Raw genomic sequence first — 24,251 nt, 5'->3', positions numbered from 1 at the left:
AATTTACGAGTATATTTCAATTTCAGTCCATAAATTTCAGAAACTTCATTATATTGTAAATTAATTTCATTGCCAAATAATTGAATTTCCATAACCCAATCACAAATTCAATTTATGTCTACACGAATCTCGCAAATTCTGCATTGTTTAAGCAAATTGAGATTTTTACGGGATATTTATTCACCCGTCGGGGTGTTTTCCAATAAAAGTGATGCCGGATTTAGAAAGATATCCAGAATTATTTCACCACCGGGAACACATATAAATATAAATGAAACAGACATTCATCTCCACGGTTCGAACGCAGTGGAAGCGGGTTCATTAAAAGGTCATTCAAATTATAACATCGTGTTTTGTTCGCAGTTAAATTGTTATGTACTTTTTACACGCGACCGCCCGAAAATTTTGTGTCTGTTTTTAGTGGCGTTCCGTCCTATCGGACCTCTACCGCTTTTCGTTTTACGAGGTACCCACAATAAACTTGCGGAATTAATGTACCTACAAACGGACAATATCTGCAACTGGCACTAAAAGACTTATCTATTAAATCGCGCCCGTAATTCCGTATTCCCATACGGCAGTGTTAAATGTTCGAGTCCCCGGAATCTTTGATTAGCGAACGTGATAAAGGGTCGTATCTGTGAAGTAGTAAACAGAATTTATTCATTTCAGAAAATTGAATCCACGTAGGTGCCATAAAAATATACGAGTTTGTTTCATACCAGAGTTACCTAAATCACTGCTACAAGATATGTATATTGATTAGCGATCTAGCTAAAAACTATCATTTTGCTCTACGCTATCAAAATTGGAAAACTTTCTGGATAGAGCAATGTTAATGTAATTTTCGATAATATATTCATTTATTACACACTCTCCTTATCATTCATCGTTCACATTGTGAATGTTATATTACCATACCACAAAGTTAACAATGCTTTTTATTTACAAAATATATTAATTTATTATTTATCTTTGCTCCAAATTTTTCTTACTACTTATATTTATTTAACATAAGTAAAATATTACGAAAAAAAAGGAGAAAACATAAATGATCGAAAACGCATACACTTACACACACACACACACACACACACACACACACACACACACACACACACAAGCACACACACACGCACACACGCACACACGCACACACACACACACACACACACACACAAACACACACACACAAACACACACACACAAACACACACACACACACACACACACACACACACACAAGCACACGCACACACACACAAACACACACACACAAACACACACACACACACACACACACACACACACACACAAGCACACGCACACACACACAAACACACACACACAAACACACACACACACGCACACACACACACACACACACGCACACACACACATACACTCATAATATGTACATACACATATATGCATCAATAAACGTATCAATAAAACAGCAGAAGGTAGCAAGTCAAGGTATCTAAATGATATCATTCGGTGTATATCACGGCCTGTATCTTGTAAATTAGTAAGAAATGAACTGATTATTAAATAAATTATTTTGAATTATATATATTTTTTCCTATATTGTAGTTCAAGTACATACAACTATAATCTCCTGTTCCGTTAGTGTCCTAGCTACATTGTAAATTCATTCTTCCAATAATGGCGATCCTCGATAATCTTCCCCCTTAGGATCGAGCCCCTGGCTGAATAGGTACAGCTCGTAGTAATCCTTCTGTGCCGAACTTATATGAAAGAAGGTATTATACCCATATTTTATTTTGGACAAAAATATTAAGTCCATTATACACACATGTAACAAAACTCAAACAAACTTGAGTCTTCATATTGAAATATTTTTTTGATACTTTTGAATACAATCTCTACATCACTTTATAATTTGTATTAATTTAAATTTTACCGTTTTTACTTTCAGTTTTACTTGATAAATACCACTATTTCTTAAAATCTAGCGTAACATGTGTTTGAAAGCATTTCGCATCATTTTTTATTTTCGTCTGAAAATGCATCAAAACACGTGTCACAATAGATTTGAAGAAATAGTGGTATTTACCAAGTATACCTTTAATTAAAAAAAAAATATTACCACAAAGTGACTGCCGAATCAATTAATGAAATTAAATTTTACCGCGTAAATATCATTATTTACCCAAATTTTACACTTAAAGTGGTATTTACTAAGTGTAATTAAAATGGATACACATTACTGCAAAGTTACTGCCAAAATGAATAATTGATATAAATTTGATAGAAAACCTATAAAAACGTTAGTTTGTCACTGTTAGTGTATTTAAATATTAAATTTTCTATCAAAATATAACCGGGTAACGTTTATTAACCATGAATGTAACAGTATAAAAATCGGCAGTTGAGGTGCAAGCCACGTAGAGATATTAAAATCTTAAACGGATTCCAGAATGTCCCAACTAAGTTCGTAATATCACGTTAGTGCGGGTATCAGTGCCTAAATGGCACAAACCTAGATGCTGGAGTCGCTTTACATGATAAAGGAGTTAGTTACAAGACCGAAACCCCCATGTTTTGGCGTGCATGCGAGAAAGTGACAAAGGACCTATCAGCAAATACTATCGGGTCCTGTACCAGCACAGGAAATGTGGGGTGCTAATCTGATACAAATACGAGTCTTTGTTTTGGAACCATAGGAAATTAATTATATATATATATATATATATATATATATATATATATATATATATATATATATATATCAATGTTGAGTCCTCAATGGGGTTTCCCTTGATCAGGGTTCATCTAAAAATATTTGTTCTTTAATTTATTTGTTAGTTATTTGTTTTTCAAAAGTCATGCAATTATATAGGCCAGTGCTCCGTAACTGGTGTGCCGTGGACAAAATCTATTTAACATTTTACAATTTTCCATTATGTATTTAATACACAGTAACAAATAATTCTTCACATACTTTTGACATAATTGAATAGTGATATGTGCTGCGGAATTATAGGCAGAATTTTGGTGTTTCGCAGGTGAGCAAAGGTTGCAAAGCACTGATGTAGCCGAACAATACGAATTTTTAAAAATCTACCTACTTCCGTTAAACATTTTTTAACAGCCTTTTCATACATAATTTCGTTACTTTGTTATTTAATTTTGTTATAATACTAGCACCCAAACTATTTTTACCTTTACAATAAATCCTTTAAAAATAACATTACAAAGTTCCAAAAAAACTAGAAAAAAGTAAAGTACAAAAAGTACTTTGAATTGTATTGGGTACCCACTCGTACAATCAAATAAATCATGTATGTGCTTCGGTGTGTCTTTTTTATAGGCTTTTTTTCAGCATTCAAAAAGGTATTGAATTGCCTTTTGTAAAAAGATAATAATTTAAAAAATGTACTACTTGTATTCGAAAACAATAAGAATTAGTTAAAAAACTTTAAATATAAAAATAATATTATAAAACCCTTTTTTTGATAAGATATTAAATGTATATATGATTTATTCGATTTTTTTATAGGCATTCGTTCCTTTTATACGAGTATTTATTGGCCATCGTAGCGATTAATTGTTTAAAAAATATAAGAAGAAATTTAAAAGTTGATTTTTCCTTTTTACTTTTTTATATGAATCATTTTTCTTATTTTATATGAATCATGTATTTAACATTCTGCTATTGTTAATGCTCGAATAACTGTTGATTTTTTTAAATTAAATTATATTTATGCTTTGTATTTTCAAAAATTATAAATTTTTTTGCTCAGGGTAATAATTTGATATTATAAAAGCAAGCAATTCTTATGATTTGCAATATCGAGACACACGCTTTATAACACATAATAAATGTAATACATGAAGAAGAAAAAACATTGAAATACGGCATAACCTGCAAATTCTCTTTTATAGAGGCTTGTCTGCAGGTAGAATAGTTAAAAAAGGAGAGTTATATGTGAAAAATACATTCCAAATACCTAGACGTCCTGGACCAACTAAAAAAAAAAAATTCCTTGAATTTATTTTGCAATTAGCAGGAACCGAACACGCAACGCCAGTTTCGCAGTCGAACGTCTACCCGACTACGCCGCGGCGTCTGTTTAACTAATTTGACTAATTGAACGAAAATGTTGTAGAAAGATCATTTTACAAATTAAAGTAATGCATTCTCAGATTGACTGTTATTTCAAGTGCTTTCGGAGATGATCGGTTATCGATTTAGAATTACCATAATAATCCGACGGTTGAGGTGAACAGCTTACTCGTGCTCTGCCAGCATTATCTAGCAAACTTCCACTTGCATATTGGTTCTGCGCTCCTGTCGTATTAATAATATTAGTACTCGCTAGTAACTGCTTTTATAATGGCGAACGATAATATCGCTTCCAAATAATGTAAACGTAAGATACCAATGGTCATTTTAGGAAGAATTTTCAAAAAATTTCATGATTTTTACACGAAATCATAATAAAATTGATAATTTATACTACATCAAGATTACATCATTCCTAAACTGGTAGCGCAAAATGGAGACCCGGTTCTAATTCTAATATATAGTATTCATACAGGAGAAAGTGAACAAGTGTATTTTATTACAAAAACGCGATTTTCGACTATTTGATATCTTACTGGCTTAATATTGCCATGAAAAATTCCAAAGTGATTTTGGACTTGGAAGTATAATATATTGACTTGTTAAAAATTACTACTGCATTGATGATTTTTTACCAAGCGAAAGCGACTTAAATGTCCCTCATGAACATTTAACGTTCTGTTAGTTGGTCACTTTCTCATGTACGACTACGATATACAAGTGTAGCATGGCAAAAGAAGGATGAAAGTAGGATGAATGCAGTTGAAATTCGATCGATGAAGTGTGACAAAACGATGTGTGATAGGTATTCGAAAGGTAAAATGAGCAATGAACGCAAGGCTGAGATAAGCCATAGGCGCATAATCGATAACATTAAGAAAGGTATGTTGAAATGGTTTGGACACGTGAATCGAATTTTATTGATTCATATTATTTCTATGTAATTGTTATTTTATTATATAAAATGCAGTTCCACCAAAAAATATTTATATTATCTGTCGGACAATCTGTCGGTTTTTTTTTTCAAAGAAACAAGATAGAAGTCTGAGTAGGGCTTACGGCCTAGCATTTGACTGCCTCAAGTGATATTTTTTTATACTTGTGTAACGTTCACCTTCTGCATTATTGAAAAAACATTTTTCATTATTCGTTTTAAAGATGTATATTATTTTAATTCCTTTCATATGTTACTTAGTATTCATAGTATTGATTCGGAATTTCGGCTGACGGTGGCGTTTTCAATTGAGAAATTTGTGAAGTATACTTTAAGGCTTACTTCAATTGACTTGAACTTAAATTTATAAATACAACCTTAATTCAACACAACCGCAAGACTACATTCATAATGCATGATGTCTCGTAAGTCACGGTGTAGAGTCTAGACGACTCGATTTATTATTCATTTTAAACAATGTGTATATTGGCGCAGCCGTGATATGAATACCAAAAAAAATTGTAGAGCAATCTTTTCAATGAAATTTCAATTACACTCTCTTTATCAGAATGTCGTTGGTCTTCGAGTCTTTTATACGCTAATTTGACCCGTCAGTTTTTAGTGTCACGTACAGACATAGATCACCAATGCTTAAACCTAAATTTCTTCTTCTTTTAACCCTTAATCCTCACCCAATGGTGCATAGGCCACTTTATTTTTAGAAACATATATTTTTATTTATTCTTGTCCGCCTCTGTAGTGTAATGGTCAGCACGCTCGGCTACCGTTCTGGAGGTCCCGGGTTCGATTCCCAGGGGGGTCAAATAAATATAAGTGATTTTTTCACTGTAATATTTATTCAATATTAGCCTGGACTGGTACCTGAAGCGGAGGGCTGATCACCTTTCCTTCGTGTGTAAACGATCAAGATAACACTGTGTTCATATGAAGCAGTGCCCTATGCACCATTGGGGTGCGGATAAGGGTTTAATTATTAATTGTTTTTTTTTTATCGTTTAACACACGAATAAGAGGTGATAACATTCATTCGAGGCAGTTTTAAATATTGACATCTCAACATAGTTGAAGTAGTATATGGAGATATGGGTTTTTTTAGGACTTACAACCTGTTATAGGTTGGTTTAAGTAATCACTTTACACACGTGTAATTCATTCCTTATTTCGCTATTCGAATATCTATCGCAAAACGTTCTGTCGGAAATTCATCTCAGAGATCGCATTTTGACTGCACGCAATGTATTTTTATCTATATTTTCTCAACTCTATGCTTCACTTCCATATATTTCGGCTGGTACCAAGACTCCGTTATACACTTCTAATTTAGATTTTTCTGTTTAGCATTTTTTTAGCAGAGGAATGCCTAAGAAAATTAGATATTATTAAGCATTAAATGTGGTTAGTCAGAGGTCGAAATAATCTGTGACAATGTAAAAGAGGCGAAAATGTTTGCAAAGATAGAGTGGTGTGTACATAGGTGTATTTTCTCTACCTACTCCTGCGGAAAGGGCGTGATGGTAAGTTAGTTAGATATTTTTTTCTTTAATATTCAGAATTGTAAAACCCCGGTGAAGCAATCGTTTGTCCATCTAAACCTACTCGAAAATCTCTAATCCAATTATCAATTCTTTACTGTTACATTAGGTGTCCCTAATATTTGTGGAGGTCCCCACTAAAAAGTTACATTTCCATTTCTGTACACAAAATCCTTTAAATGCAAATCCGTTCTGTTTACTAAATTCTATCGAAATCGTTATTAAAGTTGCGACAAAAAGTGATTAGTTCTGTGTTAAACCAATATGAAATCATTGAATCGCACCAAAACGTAACAATTTTACAAGCAGGAATTCCTGATAACATAAAATCATTTGTAATGGAAATGTAACCTTTTGGTGACGACCTCCACATTTGTAGTAGAGCCTTAATTGAACGGATGAAGTCGAATTATCAGACGTCAATGTAGCGGTAAACTGATCACGCAGTTGATCTGTAGGGTGAATTGGAGGCATCCGATATAAAGCCAATAATGGCAGACATCTCGCTGTACTTCGAGCAATTTGATATCATGACTACATCAATAGAAATCTGAAAACATGCTTTGATGTCTCTATGATATTTTAATATAAAAAAATAATATAAGAAAATATCGAACTTTTTAAAATTCCTATATATCTTCTTTTGGTGTATGGCTTATGGCCTTATTAGCCTCCTGCGATGTCGATTCACAGCTGTCAAGCCATCTCTTTGGTGGTCTGCCCGGGAGTCATCTATCTTGGGGTTTGCCGTACAGTGCAATGTGGGGGAGTCTGTATGGTTCCATTCTCCTCACATGCGCATACCATTATTCTTGCTAATTTCCCTTATCTTATTGATCCTTATTCTGTCTCAAAGACTCCTGCCAGATATACGTCCTAGAGTTTTCATTTTTGACACTCTTAGCGCGTTTTTTGTGACTACAGTGTCTGCTCTGTTTTGGATCCTATATGTCATAATGGGATTATTAGTTGTCTTACAACTAAATCATGAAACAATAAAAATATTAAATAAATAAAGGATTTTGTATACTTTAAATTTATAATAATAATAAAACCCTTATCCGAACCCCAATTGTGCATAGGGCATTGCTTCATATAAACGCAGTGTTATCTTGATCGTTTACACATGAAGGAAAGGTGATCAGCCCTCCGCTTCAGGTACCAGTCCAGAGTAATATTGAATAAATATTACGTGAAAAAATCACTTGTATTTATTTGACCCCCCTTGGCAATCGAACCCGGGACCTCCAAAAAAAAGTGTTTCCTTAATCATTTTAACACGTCTTACCACAAAGTAATTCCGAAAAAATAAATAAAATCTTTTGTTAAAAAAACAAAACAATATTTTGAGTGCGTCCAAACATTTATTCACGAATCTGGGTTTATCCATGGGGTATTGACATCTGAACAAGGATGAATACAAATATAGAAATCTAGATATTAATAGGTCTTACGTCCTGTTATAGGCTAGTTTAAGTGATCACTTTCACACGTGTAACATTCACCAATTCTACCCATGATTGACAACTGCACTACGCAATTTTCGGAACTTCTAGATATATTGATTAAACTCGTGACGAAGTTCATGTGAGTTCACTACCGCCATCTATGTTGAAATGGGGAAATCTTTAATTAAGCAAAAACTCTTTCTACTTGTATGTCATGTACATATGTATACTTACGTTGCATTATATTGCTGTAATAGTAATTGTACATAACATTGCTGTACTATATTTATTTGACCCCCCCTGGAAATCGAACCCGGGACCTCCAGAACGGTAGCCGAGCGTGCTGACCATTACACTACGGAGGCGGACATACTTTACTTTACTTTACTTTAAAATATTACTGATGATAATTATAATATTCAATTCCGTGGAAAATTGTTCATTGGTTATGAATGTATGAGCGTTTCATGGAAATCTCATTTTCCTAAATTGTAAGTTGACTTGGGTAGACTAGAATTCCAGAAATATAGCGAATCAATTTAGTTTTTTAAAACGCCATTTTTGAAATTATTTTCTCATAAAGCGAATTTGATTGTTTTATTTTTTTCGTATTAAGCTAAACACTTTCCAATTTACCTTATGAATACTTAGAAATGAAAGGTTTTATTTAATTTTTTTTTAGTATTTGTCTTATTTTTTTAATAACCAATTATTTCAAGTGTTTGCAGAGTCACATAAAATCGGTAGTGAAATGGATTTTCATTCCATTGTTAGACACGTATAAATCATCATCTCTTATTTTGCTTTTATTTTCTGAACTGGCCCTCTGATTTAATGCGCGGAATATTTTTTTTATATTTTTATACAATAAACAAATTATAATCGTATTTACGTAAATATTATACTAGATATATATTCATATATACTCGGAGGCATTTAGAATCGTATAATTTATATGAATGTAAATACTAGAGAATGAATGTTTGAATATTAATGAGAGAACAGGATTCCATACCCATTTCTCGACTTGGAAATTAATGTGCTGTGAATTAAGTTCTGGTCTTAAAGCTAAAGCTATTAGGTATGTCTTCCAATTAAATGTATAAGTTTTATTATAAAGATTTCCACTTGATTATTTTTATCACGTGAAGATATTGAGACTTAGAGAAGATATTGAGCATTATAAGACATTGAGACTAGTGACTTAGAAGAAGATATGAAGATCTTCTTGTTTATCTATTGAACCTCTAAGATGAAAAATAAAGCAGATTTCGTTTTTAAAATATCTCTAATGGAGTTTTAAGTTTACTTTAACTTTTGAAAGCATCGTCTCGTGATGTTTTCTATGTTCTTTTATAAGAACAGAACCAATACTCTTTTTAAAATATAAAAATATCTGTGCTTGAACTATTTCAACTTACGTTACCTTGGCTAACGTCAGTTTTTCTTTGAAACACAAACAACCCTAAAACCATTCCTTGAAATCTAGTTGAGAAGATCATTTTTATAAATCTTGAAGTTCGTATCGTGAATATTTTAATCTAAAGTAAGCAATATAACAATCTACCTTATATTTTCCACAAAAGATACGTGATATTTTTATTTTATTTTATTATTCAAAAACTCAATAAATTAATACGTGCAATATTTTTGTACGATGTACCCATTGTTATTTTTTCTCAATAATGTCATATTTTCTTTTTAGTAAAATTTGTACAGAATTAAAGATTATATTCAATAATATTTCTTACTTTTGTTATCACTTAATTTATTATGAGTCGTTTTTATTTACTTTACTGAAAATATTGTTATTAAAATTTTATTTTATTTTTCCTAAATAAATAATTTTATTCGTAGTTTTTATACCGTTCTTGTTTTATACTTTCTGACTTTATTAATTTCCTAAACTTTTTGTTAATTATTATGTTCAAAGTTACCATAAATAATACTATCCAGAAAATACAATTATAATAAAAAAATTACAAAGATAATATTCCCTTTAAAAGATTCAATTCATTAACAGGGAATTTTATATTTGTTACAACTTTTATAATTAAAAATAAAGGAAAAAAAATAAAATTACGAATTAACGCTAAACTTAATAACCGATGACAAAGTATGTACATGAATTACAGTGTATTAGAATTGTATCATTTATTTATTTTGATTAATATATTCGATTAATAAAAAAATTATAAATTACTTTATTAAATAAGAAAAAGAAAAAATATGTGCTTATGTATAAAAAAATATTTTATTAAAATTATCGCTCATTGTAACGGCGAACGTAACTTGAGGTATCACCATACCTATAATACGAATATTGTGAATTTTCGTAAAATGAACGATGGGTTTACAGAAATCTTCACTTAGAAGTGGATACAGAGTAGAGATAGTAGTGCTTTCTCTATACATTAAAATGATTTGAGACTCCTTTATTTAAATAAGAATTGAATTTTCTCTACCAGAAAAGTGTCTTGAATATAACTCTCAATATTTAAATCGAAAATATCAATAAAAATACAATAATTGACATCGTTGAAAAAAATATATATTAAATTCTTAATTGAAAATTATCTGCCTTTATGGCGTAATGGTAAGCGTGTTACCATGCTGGAGGTCCCGGGCTCGATTCCCAGACGAAGGTGAAAATATATATGTGGTTTTACACTCTAGTATTTATTTAATATTTCCCTGGACTAATCCCTTAAGCGCAAGATCATCTTATCTTCATGTAGGTGACGATCAATATAACACTGCGTCAATACAATGCATAAGGATAAGAGTTACAAGAACACATACAACTATAAATTCTTATGCGTATTTTTTTTGCGGAGACCCACCAAACCACCGTACGTATGCAATTTAACTCGCTGTAGAATTTAATACTGATTGAAGCTAGGTCATTTTCGTTATTTTGTACAGCTGTGTACACATATACAATGCTGTAGTAATTATTATTATCATAATTTATTGGCCAATTGTGTCGATCCTCACCAAAAAGCTACATTTCCAACATTGCACAAAATAAATAATTTAAATGCAAATCTATTATGTTTACTGCATTCTATTGAAATCTTAATTAAAGTTGCGACAAAACGTGACCAATCCTGTGTTAAACCAATATGAAATTATTAAATCGCACCGAAATGTAACAATTTTACGAGCTAGAATCTTTGATTACTAAAAATCATTTATGATAGAAATGTAACGTTTTGGTGAGGACCTCTACAATTTCTATGGCGAAGTTTTCGTGGGAAAATTAACTCAAGGGTGCTTTATATTTTATATCTGCACAAAGACCATTTCGTATAAAATTGCAGTTATATTATTAGAGTATTTAGTACGTAATGGATTGTAGGAATTAAATATTTCCTCGATTTATAAGGTCACAATGATATTTATCCTTTCCAAACGACTGCTGTCGTGTTAGTTTAAGTACGATAATAAATTAGCCTATCAGGGTGGGTTGGTTATATATTCTAGTGTCCGGTTTTGATAAATTACCTACTTCATTAGTATGAATCCTGGAGCCATAAGAGGGGCGTCATAAATTTCAAAGGACCGAGTACGTCCAGAGAGATCATTGTCTCACCGCAAAGAAAATGGAATCCATGCAAATAGACCACGACCGCCTAGCCGCCATGTCGGATACCGAGATATAATAATTATTTATTATACGCTATTATTCATTTCTCTTAATATAATGAAATACAATTAATATATATTTATATAAATATATATATATATATATATATATATATATATATATATATATATATATATATATATATATATATATATATATATATATATATATATATATATATATATATATATATATATATATATATATATATATATATATATATATATATATATATATATATATATATATATATATATATATATATATATATATATATATATATATATATATATATATATATATATATATATATATATATATATATATATATATATATATATATATATATATATATATATTTGTATATATATGAAAATAAGGGTTTGAAAGTTATAGCAGAAGGTACCCTAAAAATTTTGTATATCACTCATTTGGTGCGACAATGACGTAATTACACTTTTATTAAAAAACAAGTTAAATAGACTATTCACATACAGACAGAATGGATTTTGTGGTGTAACGCTGGGTAATTGTAGAATTGAGTAAAATGGTGATATTTCTGTTTCTACAACGTCTGAAAAATATCTCATGTAATATTTAAAAATTCTTATCACGCCATTTTTGCACCAAACGAGCGATAAAGTTTATGCAATATTTCCAAAATAATGAGCAAAACTGGAATTTGAATTTGAACACACTCAAAATATTGTGTATTTTAAATACTTTTTTACAAATGCAAAAGTTTAATCTACATACGAGTTATTCAATTTATTTTATTTATCGTACGCTTAATATTCTTCATCTATAGAGATATCAATAAAAATTCTCGATAAAAACAACTCCTAAATGGAGTGTGATCTGTGTACGAGGATTTGAACACACTCAAATTAAAGTGAAAAAAATATACTCGTCTGTATTTTTAGGTTAATATTGATATGTATTTACCACATTTTTAGTGTGTCCAAATAAAGCTTCTTTTCATCGCACTAATAGATGTCTCTAGTGAAGTTCTAGTGATTCAAGAATAATGTTTCAAAATTGGTTCATATATATAGAACTTCCAAGAATTTGAGTAGTGTGGTTGTCAATAATGGGTAGAATTTGTGTAAAGTGATCACTTAAACCAGCCTATGATGGTCGTCAGCCCCGCAAATGCCCAGACTTGTTTACCCTTCTTCATCTTTGATGAGATGTCAAAAAATATTATAAAAATGAGATGTTTAATTTAGAATTTAATGGATTGGAAAAAAAAGTTTTATCTGCATATGAGTTCTTTGATTTATTTTATTTTTCCTACGGTCTTTTCAAACTTCGAAAAAAATCGAGAAATTTTTTGAAATATATGAATACAACGTGCGATGATTGAAAATATATACGAATGTATATTTTATTCTGTATTTTTAATATAACTCCTTTCATATTAAGCAATGAATAACTCCTCTGATATTGAGCATGAATATTCATGCGTGAATATTGAAATCTCAATTCAGTTCCGCTAAAAAAGCGAACAGAACTTTTGTAAAAATCTTTTAACTGTCTGATTTTCTATGGACCAAATTTGAATAAAGGGTGTTTTAAAATTGTTGGACCGAATTCGTTAATTAAGGTTTGTTATCAAAGTTGTCTGTTCTACCAGTTTTTATTTTATTTTTTTAACATTAATTGGAAGGTTTCTTTAGATTTTTCGCGGTAAAGTACTTACCATAAAATTACGATTAAAATGTACCTCGATTTTTAAGTTAAACAACCTTATAAATAATTGAACCAATATTATAATAACATTTTTAAATCTTTCTAGTGTACTTCATCCAATTGTGTTTTATGTAAATTATAACAAACGAAAATATTCTTTACATTCTTCTATATCTATGTTGAAATACCAAAAATGTAAAAATAACTCCCAAGCGGAGATAATTCAAATTTGTGAACAAGTATTTGGACACACTCAAAATGTTGTAAATAAAATAACTGGTCAAATTATAGGCTACATAAAAATTGGAAATCATGTTTACAGGAGTTTCTCAAGTATGTGAATTTAATCCAGAATTCAGACTTTGTAAACAAATAAAAAGAGTGTCTGCTTAATAAAAGCTTTCAAAAAAAGACATGTTAATATAATGTTCTTACAAAAGCTTTGCGTGTAATTTTTAAAACATTTTATTTGTATTAATCTTATTATGCTATGTGTGAAATTGATCAATATATCTAGGAGTTCCACTATTTTAGTAGTTGTGAGTCATGGGTAGAATTGGTTAATGTTATACGTAGGTAAAGTGATCACTTAACCAAACCTATGACGGTCGTAAGCCCATCAAATGACAATACTTCCATATTCTTCTTCACCTATGTTGAGATGTTAAAAAAAAAAATTACCTTTCTTCGTATACTAACAAAATCAACAAAAAATGCTGAAAATATGTCGTGAAAGTTAAAATATTGGAACCTTTAATGTATGATCTCCACATATGAGGATATTTTAGGATGAATCAATCATGATTTCCTGGTTAAATTCTGGAGCGCGGGAAACATCAAACATATTAGGTAGTATTAAATCCCCGGAGTGTAATGTCCATGTCATGCTAATCTGTGTGATTTAGTGATAAACAAACGTTTACTGTTATTGGGAAAATTATGTCAAATTTAATACGTTATTCGACGCAGTGGGAAATTCGATTTTTCTCATTCAATTTTAACGTAAACAAAGGGTTTATTAATTAACATTTCCGATGCGCCTATATGAGTAAATAGAAATTTTGGTACAATGCTGTATATCCTAAGGGTTCAAATCAAATACATATTTAAAAAAAAACATTCGTTAATTTTGTTGTAAGATTAAATTAAAATTATTACTACCCTGGACTGGTACCTGAAGAGTTTCGTACTGTTAACGATCAATTTTACATTACATCATTTTGATATATTGCCTTATGAACTATTGGTTTCGGGTGAGAGTAATATGTAAGAATAAATATGTAAATATTTAAAAATAACACACAAAACTAAAATAAAATACACAATAAATAATAACATAATCATAATAATGATCAATATAAATTTTATTACTCACAATCATTAATAATAAATTATAAGTGTAAGTCCCACTCCAAGCACAAGAACTTAGTATCTTTTTTGTACAGAACAGAATAGAAAATATATTATAGAATAGAAAATAAATCAGAACACAAAATATACCAGAATAGAAAATATATGTAGAACAGAATAGAAAATTCGGTGAGGGGTTATATACTAATTTTATCAAAATTTTTGTAAAAAAATAAATAAGTAAAAATGACTAACCACAAAGTAAATGCTTTAAATATTGATAATATTGAGAATAGAAAATAAGTGTCCGCCTCTGTGGTGTAATGGTCAGCACCATTACTCGACTATCATTCTCGAGGTCCCGGGTTCGATTCCCAGGGGGGGGGGGCCAAATAAATATAAGTGATTTTTTCACTCTTATATTTATTCAATATCACCCTGGACTGGTTGGTACCTGAAGCGGATGGCTGATCACCTTTCCTTCATGTGTTAACGATCAAGATAACACTGGGTTCATATGCAGTGCCCTATGCACCATGGGGGTGCAGATAAGGGTTTGATTGATTATTTTATTGTATAAAATCCAGTTCCACCAAGAAATTTCAGTACAAAACATAAATCTTTAGTATTACTCTTATTATTTCTTTTTTTAAAAGCAGTGTTTTGTATAAAAACATGAATGTAGATTTTTGAGTTGTATGCCGTATTGAATATGATTACGTTAAAATCTGCTAACTGAAAAAAAAAATCATAATCGAATATTGAATATATAGGTAGGAATATTAAACGGTATGAATAATGACTTTACCGATGCCTTTCCATTCGTAGGCGGTAGGTACTATATGCGGCGCGCCGCGTTGTATACCCTTACCCAGAGGGCGTTGCGGGTGAGTGCCGTTTCTGCCATTAAAAATAATTCCCGGCTAGTGCAAAACCACGGGGTAGTGAGAGGTTTTCAATATTGCGATGTGTACCCCCCGAGATTACTTGCGGGGACTGCCGGCGTAAAAGGCACGATTTAAAAATAAATATGCAAAAAATATTCAATAAATTTTAAAAATCTTTTAATATTTAATGTAATATTAAAAGAACTGGTAAAATTATAGGCAACACAAAATAATATCATGTTTTCAGGTGGGTTTCAAGTATGTGAATTTAAGCCAGAATTCAGCCCTTGCATACAAATAAAGAAAAATCTCTTCCTAATAAAAGCTTTCCCTTTTCCTATATAGATGGTGGTGGTGAACTCGCATGTACTGTGTCTCGAGTCTCATCAATATATCTAGGTATCTCAAAAATTATATAGTTGTCAATCATAGGTGGAATAGTAAATGTTACACATGTATAAAGTGTTCATTCAAATTAGCATGTGATAGGTCGTAATCCCTGTAAATACCCAGTCTTCAATATTCTTCTTCATTTATGTTGAAACTTCAAAATGCAAAAACAACTCCAATTTGGAGAGACCCAGATTTGTGAATAATAATTTGGATATACCCAAAACAGTGACAGGCTGATTAAGAGAACACTTTACACACGTGTAACATTCACCATTCTCCCATGATTGACAACCACAATACTCAATTTTTATTTTTTTTTTCAAAAATATCATGACTTTTATATGTGAGTAGATTTTATTAGGCAGAGATTCTTTTATTTAGATGTATGCAAGATCTTAACCGTGTCTTTTTTTCTTTTGTAAATAATTGAAATACGAATCCATTTTCTCCCTTTTCCCCTTGGAGGAGGTGTGCAATATGCAGTATGCATCTCTTCTATTTGTTCGAGATTGGAAATGATTTCCAGCTCGCTCAAGAATCACAAACAGTCACGTTTCTAGAAGCCATAAATTACTTTCGATATATCTGGAAATCACTCACAGTATTGTTCAATTCAGGACTGCTCCGTTTACAATGCCGTCATTCTGGATTAAAAATAACAAAAATAATATAAGAAATGCTTGATTACATGTTATTTGATTATTCAAATTACACTAACCACTATTTTAATTGCAATAGAGTAATTATTAAGTTCCAACTTTTTCCACCTCCGAGTGTAGAGGTTAGCGTGTTTCTCTAACGTGCTCGAGAATCCGGGTTGGATTCCTTTAAGGGGTCAAAATAAATCCATGTGATTTTCCACTCCAATATTTACTTACCACCTGACTTGTGTTACATCTTGTGGATTGAACTCAAGTATATCAGTAGATACCATACAATATTGCATAGTATCTATTATTTTCTAAAGGATCAACCTTATTCATTTATTATTTAATATACCTAAGCATTTCGCCTCTGCAGTGTGTTGGTTAGCTTTTTTAGCTACCGTGCTTGGAGGTTCCGGGTTCAATTCCCAGGGGGGGTAAAAATAAATATCAGTGATTTAGCACTCGAATATTTATTATATATTTCCCTGGACTGGTCCCTTAAGCGCATGAGTGATCACCTTGCTTTCGTGTAAGTAACGATCAAGATAACACTGCGTCAATACGATGTAGTGCCTTACGCACCATTGGGTGCGGATAAGGGCTAGAAGAAGAAGATACACATTCACCATCATTTTTAAGATAAATAATGGACATGCAATAAATCCTTGTAGGTACATAAGAAGAATTTTCTTAGGTAGTTTGCCTATATTTTATTTTTTAATAATTTGAAACTTCTTTCAAACCCAAGTTGTATTAAATAAGTGTTTTATTATAATTAAATCATGTTTTACTGCAAAATAAACCCCTAAAAAATAAATAATATAGACTAGTTCCTTGAAGCGCGGGACTGGTCACCTTGTTTTCGTGTAATAAGCAATCAATGTGATACTGCTTAATATGATGCAGTGCTCTATGCACCGTTGGGATATAGATTAGAAAATGAAGTTTTTAAATACGTGAGGCCATGAAAGCTTGTGCGTTTTGTGATTGGTCTCAAAGAGCACCCTATTGCCGATCAATATAACATATTTTTTGGCATAGTGTATTGATTTCTTTTCAAGCATATTTTTTGGCATGGTGTAATGATTTGTCGACAATTTCATTAACATTCATCGTTCGTTTTGTGTAATACCACTTTAAAAAGCACTACAGTTTCGGAATAATCAGTTCATCAGGTCAAATATAGATCGGTTGTCATGAAGTACAGAGTTTTTTATTGTGGAATTACACAAAGTGAACGATGAATGATAAGAAGAGTGTTATATCACCATACCACAAAGTAAACAATGCTTTTAATTAACAAAATATAATGATATAAATAAAATATAACTTTGTTTTAAAATAACTATTTATATATAACATTTTGAGTGTGTCCAAATACTTGTTCACAAAATCTGGATCATCTCCAATTACAGGAGTTATTTTTATATTATTTTTTGACATCTCATCAAAGATGAAGAGAAATATAGAAGTCTGGTCATTTAAGGGGCTGGCTGGAAGTTCTAGTGATTCAAGAAAAATGTTTCAAAATCGGTTCATATATTTCTTCATCTTTGATGAGATATGAAGAAAAAAATATTTAATTTATATATTCGTATTGATTTTAAAACTAAGTTATATTTCAATCATAAAATGGAAATTCAGAAAGTTATTGCTTCAAATATAAATTATAAAATATAACGATTTCTTTTTTTAATTGTTTCAGAATTCACGGAAGGAATCTACCTGTACATAATCATCAGCGTTGCCGGATCATTTCTCCTGTGCGCGTGTCTGGGTATAGTCCACTGCGCAGTTCGGCACCACAGCTCAAAGCGCGAGGCCAAAGTCCCGGATATATCGGCCACGACGGACCTCCCCAACGGCTTCGGCGACAACATATCCGAGGTGGACGGTGACATCGACATGACCACGGCCCTGCCCATAGCGGCGGTGAACTCGTCCCTAAAGCCTGAGAGGATCCCGGCATTTTCCGATGTTTCCTTGGCGCAGAAAGCTGCCTACGGACGCGCGTTGTCCAACGCAGCGTACGTTGGCAGCGGGGCTAACATGTACGGACCGCCAGACGAATACATCGTCAGTATGGGTACTCTCCCGAGAATTCCCGAGACCGGGACGCTTCGCAGAGGCATTCCGCCCCAGATGAACCAACAACCGACGGACATTGTCGTCAGCCCGAGGAGCTTAAATAGATGTTCGAATGCCCAGTATTATTACGGGTGACAAGAAGATGGCAGAGGCATGTGCGATGTCTCCAGAACTTACTGCTTCTAAATCTAACCGTTAACACATTAAAATAATATAAAATAAAAACAAATCTAAAAATCTCAAACCATACTAGTGATGCGTTATTATTTTTGTGTACCGGACAAACGGGAGACTTTATTAAATTAAATATAATTAACAACATTTTGAGTGTCCAAATACTTCACAGATCTGGATTATCTCCAATTACAGTTATCTTTCATGTTATTTTTTGACATTTCAACATAGATGTAGAAGAATATAAAAGTTTGGGAATTTACCGGGCTTGTGATCGTCATAGCCCGGTTTAAGTGATCACTTTACACACGTGTAACATTCACCAAGTCTACGGATGATTGACAAACACCCTACTCAAATTCTCGGAAGTTCTATGTATATGATCCGATTTCGATACATTGTACTTACATCACCAGAATTTCACGGGAAGCATCTATCGGTGAGATGAAAAAGCTTTTTTATTGAGCAGAAACTCTTATATTTGTATGTGAGGTCCGAATCCTGCATTATAAATCATGCATGAGATCACCAAAATATGTCTCTAGTGAAATTCTAGTAATATAAGTACAATGTTTTAAAATATATATATGTAGAACTTTCAAGAATTTGAGTAGTGTGGTTGTCAATCATGGATAGAATTGGTGAATGTTACACGTGTGTAAAGTGATCTCTTAAACCAGCCTATGACGAACATAAGCCTCATAAATGCCCAGAATTCCATATTCTTCTTCATCTACGTTGAGATGTAAAAAAAATAATATGAGATATAAATAACATTATGTGTTATATAATATACGATTTTGTTTGATCAGGTAATGTTAAAGATTTAAATTTACATAGATATGTAATATGATAATTTTGTAAGTTTGTATATATTAGCAGATTCCATGAGAAGACTCGAATTTTGAAGAAGAGTAATGTACGATATATAAATTATTATAAATATTTATATAAATATAGTAAGATTTGTATGAAAGAGGTAATGTTACATGGCTGGTTCGGTGATAAATGAGATAAATTATTGAATATTAATTATGGTAACTATTTTTGTTCCTAGAATTATTCACTTTCAAATGAAACGAATTTATTTTAATTTAGGATTTAATTTAATGCACCTTTTCTCACCCATTATTTAAGAATATACATATTTTGTAAATACAGACATTTTTTTAATGAGTTTTATTTCAATGTAATTATATGTTAATTTAAAATATCGGATATTTAAAGCCGATGCAATATTTTTTCCTACCTACTTTGTAGTTCAAAAATATTAATTTAATTTTAAGTGCTTAGGAAAACCGACTTTTAATATTTTTCATGGATTGTTTTAAATATACAAAACCATGTTATTTATTTTAAAATATTATAAAGTATTTTTTGAATGCAGGAAATCAAAATTCAACCTGTGAAATATATGCTTATAAAAGCTTTTAATTCTGAACTTTGAAGAGATATTATTTACAAGCAATAAACCTAACTGCATGGAGTACAAAACATGGACGTTATAAACGTGTTTTGAAAAATATAATAGCTTTATCTTAGAAAGATCACTCAATTTATTACAACAGAATTAATTTTTATATCCTGATACATAAATCTTGCATTTAAATATGTATAAGAAGTTAATCATTTAAAAACAAAATTAATGCCTTTGCAAGGCAAAACAGCTGTCACAAAAATAAATTAATTCAATAGATTCGTAAATCCAATTTTGATTTCTATGAATAACCGATTATGAAAGCCTATTAAATAATAAAGTGATTCGACTGCAATCAGTATTAAACGATGCAGTGAGACTGATATTAGAATTTCTTAACACGGTCAAATCACAAATTGCACTGGGTAAGCTTTACCGAAAGGTAGAGTATAAACTTAGCCAAGTTATGTATTAAATAACTTAAAATACGGTGCAGGAATATTTAAAAGTGCCATGCATTCCAGATGAATCAGCTGATTGAGACGTTTTACGCTTCCATCGCTACAATAATTGTTATGGGAAAAATGATCTTACCAGCTCGCAACCAGCACACTAAATTTGAGAGCGTGTCTATGCTATTGAGAGCCCGAAAACATGAAATACTTTTCCATCAGCAGTTAGAAAAGTTCTAAAAGATTGAGAAAGAGATAATTTTTAGAAAAAAACACTAGAAATCCATTTGTTTGCTAAAATATTTCTATAAAATTCTTTACCATAATTCAATCGCATGGAAGCGCGCTTGAGGTAGTATTTTGCAAAAATGGAGTTTACAAATTATCCAAAATTATAATTGTAACAAAGTTATTTAAATGCAATTCAATAATAAATAAGTTAACATATTTTTGTTATTTTTAATTTAAGTTCTGTTTTTTTTATTGGTAAAAACTTGTAACCATGTTTTAAACAATATATAATTCTAAATACTAGATCACTGCATGTTTTTCACAATTAATTAAAGTAAAAAAAAATGATCAAGCTTATAAACGCTCATAATAAGAAAAACCTAAGGAACGATTTTTACATTGTCAACATTTTTTTCCAACATAATTCTATTTGCTCTGGGAAGCAAAACATGTCTTATACTGCACATTTTAACAATTTTTAAAAAGCAAAATCTAGAGAATTATTTTTTTATAATAAAATTTCAAACTTATTTAAATTTTTAAATATATCTACCACCTTAAATCTAATAAAATTTATCGACTGGAAGAATACGCTATGTAAATCTTATTTTTAATTTTTAAATCATTAAATAAAATACATATATTGAAATGTTTAGAAAATGTTGATATTGATCATTTGAATATCTAGAGAGGATGTTTCTGTTGATATCGCTTGATCGGATACGTTGTGAATTTATAAAACTTTTGTCAATGCTGTAAAAAAATATATAAATGTTGGTTTATTTAAACAATGAACGTATTTAAATAAGAAATATGGATGGAATGGAATGGAATGAAATGTATTTAATAAACAATAAAGTAAAAATAGGAATATTGTGTGTTTTTTTTTTAATTTTAATGAAAAACAAAGCACCCTAGTTCCCATTGTAGCCATTTCCTTATGGAGGGTGGTACAAAATTATTCACCCTGTCAAAAGATGTTATTATTTTTTCAAATGGCGTCGTACGTCATTCATATTGGACATTTGTTAATTAGATAGATGCAGTATACAAACAAATTTTTAAAACTGTAAAATCAAAAAAAAAATTGAGTGATGGAAATCTTCATTTGGTCCTCTACATTTTTTTCTGTTAAGTGGAAAAGGTGAGGCTGCCAGTGTTGGTACACATTTTTACCCGTTTTATTAATATGTTTATATACTGCCGCAGTCTAATTTATAAATATCAAATGTGATTGACGTGCGACACCATTTACAAGAGTTATAGCATATTTTTATAGGGTTATTAATTTTGTGCCATCCTGTATGCTCATACATACCCGCCGATTGTTAAGACTCCTAACCTTACCACTTTCATGTATTTGGCATACCTGATCGTGCCATGTTTATAGATAATGTAATATAGATGCTAAATAATGGGTATTACGGTGAACGTTAATAATAATAATAATAAAACTCTTATCCGCACCCCAATGGTGCATAGGGCACTGTGTCATGTAAACGCAGTGTTATCTTGATCGTTTACACATGAAGGAAAGGTGATCAGCCCTCCGCTTCAGGTACCAGTCCATGGTAATATTGAATAAATATTACAGTGAAAAAATCACTTGTATTTATTTTACCTCCCTTGGGAATCGAACCCGTGACCTCCAAAACGGTAGCCGAGCATGCTGACCATTACACTACGGAGGCGGACAATAATGTATAACGGTGAACGTTACACAAGTGTATAAAGTGATTTATTTAGCCAGCCAATGCCAGACCGTAAGCCCTGGGATACTCAATCTTTCATATATAAACGATACATGTTTCATCTCAAGTTGAGACACCTATAATCCGGAATATACGAGATTTGACGGGGATTAGAGTTAAACTAGGCGATGTTTAGAGCTGCCCAAGGCAAGGACAATTACTCTAAACTGATAGTCGACGTCAGAGGGACCTGAGGTGTCATGCACAGATGACGAAGAAAATTATCTTTATAACTAGAATTTAGACTTATTTTCATACACGGTGTCATAATAGATTCGAAGAAAAAGTGGTATCTACGAAGTTAAACATAAATTTAAAATGTTAAAAAATACTACCTCCGTAGTTAAGTGGTCAGCACGTTAGGCTACCGTGTTGGAGTTCCGGGTTCGATTCCCAGGGGGATTAAAATAAATATGGGTGATTTTCACTCTCAAATTTAAATAATATCACCCTGGACTGGTGCAAGAAGCACAGGGTCGATCACAATATTTTCATGCAATTTACGATCAAGATAACACAGCGTTACTACAATGCAGTGCCCTATGCACCGTTGGGTGCGAAATAGGGTTTGAAAAATATTTAAAAACACCACAATGTGACTGCCGAATCAATTGATGAAAGCTTTTCAATACTTTGCCATGTCTGAAACAGCGCAAAAGCGCTTATTGAATCACAAGACAGAATATAAACCGTTCAATGCCACAAGGCATTACGTGTTTTTCGACGAGAGTAAAAATAAAAGTTTTCAATAAAACAACAGATCAAATGTATCTGGAGGAGGAAAACTTACACTTTTACACTTTTATTTATCCTCCGAACGTGTGAGGATGTTTGGCTCCTGTCTCACGAACGCATCGCCCTAAGCCACGCGATCTATCCAACTAAAAGTATTAACGTGGCTTCGCCAGTCCCAACTTGCGCCCCCGCCCCTGGTACGCGAAACCACCCTTCCAACTTCCCGCGAGCCGCAACTTTTCACAATGGTAACTGATTACAAACGAGCTTGCCTTTTCTGGAAGAGCGGTACCAAGACGTAACGTCAAATCGGTAGGTGAGTATCAAAAAGCACCTAACATTTTTTTTTAAATATTCAACGGCGTAAACGAGTGCTCCGCAATCGGTGTGCCGCAATCAAATTCAATTTATTTGACATTTTTCACTATGTATTTCATATAAAACACATAATACACTTCTTTTTCTTCTTCTTCTTTTAGGACAAAGTCCTGTCATTCTACGATCGACTCCTGGGAGGTCCACCTCTGGTCTTCCAGACTGCTAGGGATAGCTGGTCTTCCAGACCAGCTATCTCTCCATCGTTTAGGTGGTCTTCCTGGGGGTCTGATCCCGCTTATGCTGCTGTCCACATAATATACAATGTATATAGTACACGACAAATTATTTTTTATCATATTATCTTTTTTTGAAAATGTAGAATATACATAGTAATTACTAGGTAAAATTTTTTTTAATGGTCCATATGTTAGTTTTTGGTGCG

At 31.6% G+C, this 24,251-nt stretch overlaps 1 protein-coding gene across 2 annotated transcripts in view; it reads left to right on the top strand.

The window, feature by feature from the left end:
- The window catches only part of LOC148301610 (uncharacterized), a 195,829-nt gene extending 176,834 nt beyond the window's left edge, over positions 1-18,995 (top strand). For both annotated transcript variants that reach the window (XM_088272995.1, XM_088272994.1), the window contains exon 9: positions 18,349-18,995. In XM_088272995.1, the coding sequence (XP_088129121.1) occupies positions 18,349-18,866 (518 nt within the window). In that variant the 3' untranslated portion in view covers positions 18,867-18,995. The remainder of the gene's footprint in view (positions 1-18,348) is intronic.
- Positions 18,996-24,251: the final 5,256 nt, after the last annotated feature.

Source organism: Brachycentrus maculatus, unplaced genomic scaffold (genome assembly GCF_059751285.1).
Source record: "Brachycentrus maculatus isolate JH-2025_06_01 unplaced genomic scaffold, ASM5975128v1 h1tg000535l, whole genome shotgun sequence".
NCBI lineage: Eukaryota > Metazoa > Arthropoda > Insecta > Trichoptera > Brachycentridae > Brachycentrus > Brachycentrus maculatus.
This window is presented reverse-complemented; position numbering and strand designations above follow the sequence as displayed.